Genomic DNA, 10205 nt, shown 5'->3' on the forward strand with positions numbered 1-10205 from the left:
CAGCAGCACTCTGTAGGGTAGCACCATGGTGTAGCCGGAGGACAGCTAGCTTCCATCCTCCTCTGGGTACATTGACTTCAATATAAAACCTAGGAGGCTCATGGCTCTCATCCCCTTCCATAGACTTACACAGTAATTATGACAACTTCCAGAGGACGTCCTCCAACCTATCAGAGCTCTTGCAGCATGAACTGATATGTTGTCCACCCGATCAAAGGATCAGAGAATGAATCTAGTACTGAAAGCACAAGCTACAGCTAGCTAGCACTGCAGTGCATAAAATGTGTTGAGTAGTCGACTGAAAGAGAAAGACAATAGTTTAACAGTTTTGAACAAATTAATTTATTCCAAATTTAAGGTGAAGCAAGAGAGAGATTTAATTTGTTGCCACTGGGGCCCACCAGTGTAACTGCTTGCTGCTGACTGTACACTGTGCTGCACAATTGTAACGGGTTTACTAACACGTTAGTTCTAGTAGCTATGTTAACTATGACTGACAAATTATGAAGGCTGTGTGTAGTGGTTAGCGGTCATGATATGAAGTTATTGATGTTACATTGAACTGGGTGAATGGAATATGAATGACAGTCATCCAATATGCTGTAATAGAAAAAAGTCCATGTTCATATATATATATATATTTTTTTTTAAATCATCCTCCCTCATCTTAAACGGCACCAACCGCCACTGGTCTGTAATACACTTATGACAGTACATACATACCGAACACGTATGTACTGGTGGGCGACATACCTTTGACTTTTTTACAGGCAGAGGCCTGGCATGCGAGTGTAATGACTGTCTAGTGTCGATATGCCAGTAATAATCTTGTAACTGTAGCATGATGTACTGCAGTACCCTTAAAATGCAGTTACCTAAACACACGTGCCTTCTCCCCACCAGCCGAATGAGTTTGAGGAGAGAGCCACCAAGAAAGTGGATGATCTACTGGAGAGCTACATGGGTATTCGAGACCTCGACTTAGGTAAGATGGCTGCTCATCTGAGACCTCCAGTTAGGTAAGATGGCTGCTCATCTGAGACCTCCAGTTAGGTAAGATGGCTGCTCATCTGAGACCTCCAGTTAGGTCAGATGGCTGCTCACCTTCTTAAGAAAACAGAATTAGCTATAACCTTATAAGCCATTGAACCTCGGGATTCGGGTTAGGGTTAAGGTTGGTCAAAATGGCCAAAGCAAAGGTCTAGGGTCAGATTTGGGTTTTCGATTCTATTTGTGAACTATACATATGTAGGATCTTAATTTGATCACTCTTTAATTTTGCTAAGAATTTTCCTGCAATGCAGGACATGCAGATGAGCTTTGTGATTTACATAAATTCACTGAAAACCCACACTAGCACACGATTATATGAACAATATTGCACTTTTCATGTAGCCTACTTTAAATGTTCAAATCCTGTTTTTGATGTGAAAATATAAATAAAATTAAGACGCTACATCTGTACAATGAAGTCTACAACTGCAATGGGAAAAACTCACCACAGTTGAAAGGAGACGGTTTTAGGCACATCCAACTTTCTCCAGCACAGATGCTGGAGAAAAATGTGAGCCGCTAAGCAACTAAAGGGACAATCTCCGCCCACTATTTACTGCTCCCACAAGATATTGTCATAAATACTGTAACAGCAGCAATAACAATAATACATTGAATTTACAACGCACTTTTCAATGAAAAAATATCTCAAAGTGCTTTAAAATAAATAAAAACAAGAGTAGACAGAGGACACAATTAGACAGGGACACTGAGACAAAGAACACAGCTGACTCTACAACTAGACAGGGACACTGACACAAAGAACACAGCTGACTCTACAACTAGACAAGGACATTGAGACAAATTACACAGCTGACTCTACAACTAGACAGGGACACTGACACAAAGAACACAGCTGACTCTACAACTAGACAGGGACACTGACACAAAGAACACAGCTGACTCTACAACTAGACAGGGACACTGACACAAATTACACAGCTGACTCTACAACTAGACAGGGACACTGAGACAAATTACACAGCTGACTCTACAACTAGACAGGGACACTGACACAAAGAACACAGCTGACTCTACAACCAGACAGGGACACTGACACAAATTACACAGCTGACTCTACAACTAGACAGGGACACTGACACAAAGAACACAGCTGACTCTACAACCAGACAGGGACACTGACACAAAGAACACAGCTGACTCTACAACCAGACAGGGACACTGACACAAAGAACACAGCTGACTCTACAACCAGACAGGGACACTGACACAAAGAACACAGCTGACTCTACAACTAGACAGGGACACTGAGACAAATTACACAGCTGACTCTACAACTAGACAGGGACACTGACACAAAGAACACAGCTGACTCTACAACTAGACAAGGACATTGAGACAAATTACACAGCTGACTCTACAACTAGACAGGGACACTGACACAAAGAACACAGCTGACTCTACAACTAGACAGGGACACTGACACAAATTACACAGCTGACTCTACAACTAGACAGGGACACTGACACAAAGAACACAGCTGACTCTACAACTAGACAGGGACACTGACACAAAGAACACAGCTGACTCTACAACTAGACAGGGACACTGACACAAAGAACACAGCTGACTCTACAACTAGACAGGGACACTGACACAAAGAACACAGCTGACTCTACAACTAGACAGGGACACTGAGACAAATTACACAGCTGACTCTACAACCAGACAGGGACACTGAGACAAATTACACAGCTGACTCTACAACCAGACAGGGACACTGAGACAAATTACACAGCTGACTCTACAACCAGACATGGACACTGACACAAAGAACACAGCTGACTCTACAACTAGACAGGGACACTGACACAAAGAACACAGCTGACTCTACAACCAGACAGGGACACTGAGACAAATTACACAGCTGACTCTACAACCAGACAGGGACACTGACACAAAGAACACAGCTGACTCTACAACTAGACAGGGACACTGAGACAAATTACACAGCTGACTCTACAACCAGACAGGGACACTGAGACAAATTACACAGCTGACTCTACAACCAGACAGGGACACTGAGACAAATTACACAGCTGACTCTACAACCAGACATGGACACTGACACAAAGAACACAGCTGACTCTACAACTAGACAGGGACACTGACACAAAGAACACAGCTGACTCTACAACCAGACAGGGACACTGAGACAAATTACACAGCTGACTCTACAACCAGACAGGGACACTGAGACAAATTACACAGCTGACTCTACAACCAGACATGGACACTGACACAAAGAACACAGCTGATTCTACAACTAGACAGGGACACTGACACAAAGAACACAGCTGACTCTACAACCAGACAGGGACACTGACACAAAGAACACAGCTGACTCTACAACTAGACAGGCAGGGACACTGGTACAAAGAACACAGCTGACTCTACAACTAGACAGGCAGGGACACTGGTACAAAGAACACAGCTGACTTGGCAAACTAGACAGGGACACTGACACGAAGAACACATTTTTAAAGGAGCCTAGAGTCTGTGGTGCCTTCAGGCGGTCCGGGAGTGCGTTCCTGAGGCGGAGGGTTGGTCAAGTAGAAAGCCAGATCCCCCGCTTGGTCCTGGGGACATTGAAGAGCAGGTTATCACTCAACCTTAGGTTGCAGGTTGCTGATAAAAAAAATCCTTCATACCAAAAGACATCTGTTGGAGAGTCAGACACTATACAGAGCAACCCAACATCTTAAAGGTTGCATACCAGAGACATGAGTTAGCTGTTTTCCATGAGCGCCAAGTAAAAAATACCTATTACCTTTAGATCCTAATCTATATAGATGTTGCAGCGCTTTTTGGTGTTTTGATACTTTTCCCTAGGAGCCTTTCTTCTTCTTGGCAGTAAGATATATCAGAGGGAATTGGAGGACTCTTAAGTCTGGAAAAGAGAAGTTGCCTCTAATCATAAACCAGTAAACATGTGCCAGGCTTGTATGAAACACTCAGTTGAATAATGTGTCATTAAATAGAAACAGATTTTTTTCTATTTGACTTCCAGTACAGTTGTACGGAAGATAGTGGCTAGCGAGCGACATAGACAGAATGCTATTGGCAACTGACATAATAACATGCCATGAAACATCAACAAATCCAAGGAAAAGCACTGTGTAAGATCAATCAACATAGTTAGGCCTATATATCGAACCTTGATTTCAGGCTTTCTCATGTTCGTTCAGAAATAGACTCATTTAAATAGATGAGTGAATAAGACTTGAAAGTGAAGCAACACAAGACTAGGCCTATATCTTATAACTGTGTGAAACCAAAAAGAGATTAATTACTATTTTCCATTCATGTGGGAACACTCTCTTGCAGCGACCACCATTGTGGAGGCCGGCAAAGACAAGATGAACCCAGATGACTTTGCTGAGGCTATGGATTCAGTGCTGGGGGACTTTGCCTTCCCAGATGTCTTCTTGTTTGATGTGTGGGGTGCCATTGGAGATGTGAAGGATGACAGAATGTAGAGGTGTCAGTCAGTTATTACTGTTTTCATGTCTTTCAAACATTTCTATTTTACAATTGTCATCTCAATGGCCGTATTAGATGGTTAACGCAGGCCTACTCAGCCATTCTTCCCCAAACAATTTTCTATGTATTTCTATTACTTTGGTATGAAACAAGTTCCTCCCGAATACGTTAAGTTTAGAATGACATTGCATAAGTGGGTTACGTAATCTTTGCAGTGGGCATTGTGTTGATTGTGTTCTTGGATACAGCTCAGGGCTCACCATACTAGAGGGAAATATCCCCGTTATGTCATTAATGTGTACAAAACCCAATCGCTGTTGTCCACGGGCACATGCATGTGAAATACTGTATATTTATACAGACAATAGAGGAAGTTATCGCCCATCCATCTCTGAAACCAGGAAGTGAGTTAAGAGCTTGTTTGTTCCAGATACACAGGGACCAGGATAAGAAAATAGATCAAAGAGTTGACCCTTGGGCGGCACCATTAGTGTGGTGTTTCATATTCCACCACCATGGTTGAGAAACCACCATGGCGGCCATTTTGACATTTTGAATCAAAGCACTCCCCATACATTAGTTATGCAATAGTGAGCTGATTGATTTAGCCTTCTTAACAAAGGAGGCTGGAGTGTTAAATTGGGTATTTGGCCAAGACATCAAGGTGCATCCTTATACAATATGTATTTACATCGTCATTTCAAATACCCAGAGTGATGAAAGAGTTCAGTATAATGCCTCATTTTGAGAACAGCACCCCCATTACACAGTATCCCCACCAGTGTTGTCATTAATTTCATCCAAATGGATGAGTGCCCTGTACAGACTCATCCAGCAATCGGTAACTTAGAAGTCAGTAGAGTGATCTTCTTGACATCTGAGAAAGAACAGAGGTTTTTTTCAGAAATGACCCTTGGAAAGATCTCTAAAATGGATACTGATATGCTAGAATTCCCTAAAGTTGTTCTACGGCCATACCAAGCATTACAACATCCTCTTATAGGAAATACAACCCATAAGTTTCCTACGGTGAAGCAACTTGAGTCAACATATTTCGAATACAAAGGCTACTCTGACTCACAACCAGGAAATTAGTTGTGCAGACCTTAGAATACAAGCATTTCGCTACATTCGCAATAACATCTGCTAACCATGTGTATGTGACCAATAAAATGTGATTTATGATTTGATTTGAAATGGGAAAAACATGATTTCAAGATGAATGGTGAAGAAAGTTGGAAAAATATGTTTGAAACTTCCTGTTCAATTGCAGAGTATTTTTCCATTATTCTATCTTGTTTACCTGAAAAAGGAAGTCTTCATATTCTTTGTATGTTATCTATCATGTGCTCACATGTTTTGTTCTCAAAGGCTTTTCATTTCAAGTATTGATAATGCAGGATTTTCTTCATCAAATACAACTTTTATATTATGATTCAGTGTTGTTTTAGAAACAGAATGTAAATAAGAGTTATTTGAATTGTCAAATATGTGTGAAAAGTTCAGAAATAAATACGTTTTGAATCATAAATGTATAAAAACAAATGACATGTAATCATGACTTGACCAGAACATCAGCATAATGTTGTATGGTAGACTTTATGTCTGATGTGTATTGATATATCACTTTATGGAGACCTGAAAATATAAGGCATATTTCATGTGTGTTGTTACAATTAGTAATAAAAATGTTATAACTCATTCTCAAGTTCAAATGTTCTTGTGTGCTTCCTAGAGCAACTACAGTATCAATAACAGTTTATACTATGTTTAAAAAAATATATATATTCTTAGGAAGTACCTTTGCCCAAAAACAGCAACTTAAAAGTCAAATTTAGTCAAACTTCAAGTAAAAAATAATAGATCAGTGCGGTGTTTGAATCAAAGGGTAATACAAACAAACCATAAAACAGCTCACTTTTAGTTGAACCTTTCAGGTTTTATTTCCCCTGGGAGAAAATACATACCAACTTCCACCGACTGTATACATTTTACATCTGCATTGCACATGCTCAGACACTACACCTGTGTCATCATGGCATACATCAAACCCCACACAGCCAGATATTACATTGTTTCATCGGTTTTCCTTCAAAAAAAGAAGAAGAAAAGACATTATACACATACATAGTGATCTAACATGCAACATGACATGTATTCTTCCTCGTCATCATTTCACATAAACACTGTCTTTAACACTTTTCCTAGCTTTGGGTTGACTTTGAAACGTGATTTTCTTGAATTTGTAACACTGTTTAAAAAGGAAGACTATACCGGTGTACATACATGCGTATGACTAACGTATTGATGAATTCATGTCTATATCATCAGGGACCATCTCTCCTCATCTTTCATAGGAAGTGTATATGTAAAACTACATAGTAACACCTCTTCTTTGGCCCATCCATGCGTCACTGGTGTAAAAGTCAACCATAGTTGAACATGAGGACAGAACAGAGGGTCATAGGATTCATAAAGCAGATGGAGATAGGGCAGTCAGCCAACCAACGAAGGGCACTGTGCCAGCGGAGGCCAGATACCTCAACAGAGCCGATGACAGTTGTCCTTTTGGTTATCTTTGGTGATGAATACTGTGGGTAATTAATGTCAGGTGAAGCAGCTGCATAGCAACAGGAGAAAGTTAGTACACACGCATGCATACACTTAACCACAGTGATACACCCACACGTTCACATAGTCACGTACATTCACACACACACCATGACCTGGTGGTCTTTGGCATGGAATCTGACAAGGAAGTGCATTCTTCAATACAAACTCTGGTGTAGGAAGGGACTTCATTTATCCATTTTTATGTGTGACTGATGAGCACAGCGATACGTCACCCAGTCTAAATATAAGCCAGATGCTGCTGTCAGCCTCTAATTACATTTCTTTGGTCTCTACTAAACAATGCTGAATACCACCACACAATATCACCCCACTGCCAGCACCATGTGCTTAGGGCACAGGAATAACCAGCTCTCAGCTCCAATGCCATCCCACTGGGCACACCGTGCCATTTCAACTTGGACATTTTTGGTAATATTTGGTTGAGACGTTGATCAATGAGATTTCAACCTTTACTCAACCCACTCTAAAAGACAGCCAGAAGTTTGTTGAATTCCCAATGTGTTTTCACTATGCTTTCAACCATCTAAAAGCACAGCCAAATTCCAATGGAAAAACAATGTCTTATTTCTGGTTTAGTTGTCATATAAATGTATTATCACAGCACTTTGAACCATTTAAAAGCACATCAAAGTTCAAATGGGAATACAATGTCAGATATTTTATATTTATACAACAACTTAAATGTGTTATCAATGTGCTTTATGTAATAGCACAACCAAATGACCTGGATTGTAGTTGAGATTACATTGAAAGAGCATGGTGCAAGTGATCAATGCTGTTTGAGATTCTGTGCAGATTATTATAGCAATTGGGAAGATCTCTACAGACCTGCGATCTTTGAATGCTATGTCGAACATGCACGTTTTCTATGATTACGGATGCGTCTTAATCCACCGCATTCGCCTCTGTCGGACTTCCGCATCTGTGTTGGAAATTGGCCGAGCTACAGCTGTGTTTGTCAGAAAATCGGTCTTCTCACAAAAATGTCTGTAGTGTCCGAACAGTTTGGCCTAGAAACTAAAGTGCAGCTGTAATTACTGCCAAAGGTGCTTCTACAAAGTATTATACAACGGGTGGGTCTAGTCCTGAATGCAGATTGGTTAAAACCGCATTCCAGCCGGTGTCTATTCCACAAATTGCCACCGGCTAAATCTAGGACATAATAATGCCTATTTACTTTGTTCCATCTGACTGCGCATTCCACTGTCTCATCAGCCCAGCCAAGCAAATTATGAACTTGATCTCCACTATAAAAAATAATCTAGATATTATCTAATATTTCTTTTAGACTAACATTTAGTTTTCAACAGCGGAGATTTGTACAAACCATACTGTCTCTCTCCGACATTTGCAACATTGTTTCAATATTCAAATTCGATCTCCAGCTGTCCCATAGTAATGAACATGTCATGAGTCGGGACGAGACAGAAAGGCAGGCAGCGTTTCTCAGCCAGTCTAAATCATAATTCAGATGGCATAATTTTTATGGACACAAAAAAAATTATATTTAAAAAATGTAAAATGCTGCTGCTCCAGTTTCAACTGTTCTGCCTGCGGCTATGGAACCCTGACCTGTTCACCGGACGTGCTACCTGTCCCAGACCTGCTGTTTTCAACTTTCTAGAGACAGCAGGAGCGGTAGAGATACTCTCAATGATCGGCTATGAAAAGCCAACTGACATTTACTCGTGAGGTGCTGACTTGTTGCACCCTCGACAACTGTGATTATTATTATTTGACCATGCTGGTCATTTATGAACATTTTAACATCTTGGCCATGTTCTGTTATAATCTCCACCCGGCACAACCAGAAGAGGACTGGCCACCCCTCATAGCCTGGTTCCTCTCTAGGTTTCTTCCTAGGTTTTGGCCTTTCTAGGGAGTTTTTCCTAGCCACCGTGCTTCTACACCTGCATTGCTTGCTGTTTGGGGTTTTAGGCTGGGTTTCTGTACAGCACTTTGAGATATCAGCTGATGTAAGAAGGCCTATATAAATAAATTTGATTTGATTTAAAATGAAACACAGCTCATTTGCAGTCCTTCCAGCTTCAGTTTGAAGTGATTGTGTTACTGTAGCTGTGTTGTTGGCTAGCTCCTCTGAACAACAGTGTCCTGACGAGTGAGCACATTTTCTATGCCAGGCGAAATCTCGCCTCACCAGCTTATTGTTATGTACTGTATCCAAATAAATGTCACTAGAAAACAGCTTAAACAAATGCAAATGCAGCTACTTTGCTGTTATTCTGGCTGCACTTTTTGACATAACTGTAAGTTAGCCGTAGTTGGCTAGCTAGCGAGCAAGGGATAAGAACGTTGCCAGCCAGTATGCCAATGGAACATTTTAGAACAAATGACTGGGTCATGTCCATAGATACAGAACAAAAAGACTGAACGACTGGGTCGCGTCCAAAGATACAGAACAAAAAGACTGAATGACTGGGTCGCGTCCAAAGATACAGAACAAAAAGACTGAACGACTGGGTCGCGTCTCTAGCAACCCTAGATTTGTGTCGGGACTATATCTTGTGGAAGGAAGAAATAGTATGAATAAATTAATCAAAATAACATTTTTAATTAAAATATGTCAATCATTATTTGAATATGTTGGTAACCCGTTGTATAAAAGTGATAATGCCCTTGAAGCCGGTGTTTGTCTTCTCAGGCCTAACAACACCTGTGCCAAGATATCCTCCAAACACCGGCTTCTCGGGCATTATCACTTAATTGACTCAGAGGTGTGAATACTTATGTAAATGAGATATTTCTGTATTTAAATTTCTATCAAATCTAAAACTATATAGTTTAGCTGGTGCAGCTAATGACGATGCTGTGATACTGGTGGTAGAGCTGATGTCCGAGCTAGATGACCCATCCACCCGATTTCCTCAGACCTGCCACCTTTGAATGCAACCTTGAACATGCACGCTTTCTATCATTGCATAAGAAGACATTTATAGTTATAGTAGGGTAACCTTAAAATGTGGCCATGGATGTGTTACTCATTTTAAGGTTGA

The 10205-nt window shown here is 40.7% G+C and overlaps 1 protein-coding gene across 1 annotated transcript in view; it reads left to right on the forward strand.

Moving 5' to 3' along the window:
• gipc3 (GIPC PDZ domain containing family, member 3) overlaps positions 1-5787 on the forward strand; it is a 30532-nt gene extending 24745 nt beyond the window's left edge. The window contains exons 5-6 of the mRNA XM_029695557.1: positions 904-985; positions 4402-5787. Coding sequence (XP_029551417.1) covers positions 904-985; positions 4402-4553 — 234 coding nt within the window. The 3' untranslated portion in view covers positions 4554-5787. The remainder of the gene's footprint in view (positions 1-903; positions 986-4401) is intronic.
• Positions 5788-10205: the final 4418 nt, after the last annotated feature.

Source organism: Salmo trutta, chromosome 17 (genome assembly GCF_901001165.1).
Source record: "Salmo trutta chromosome 17, fSalTru1.1, whole genome shotgun sequence".
NCBI classification, from domain to species: domain Eukaryota; kingdom Metazoa; phylum Chordata; class Actinopteri; order Salmoniformes; family Salmonidae; genus Salmo; species Salmo trutta.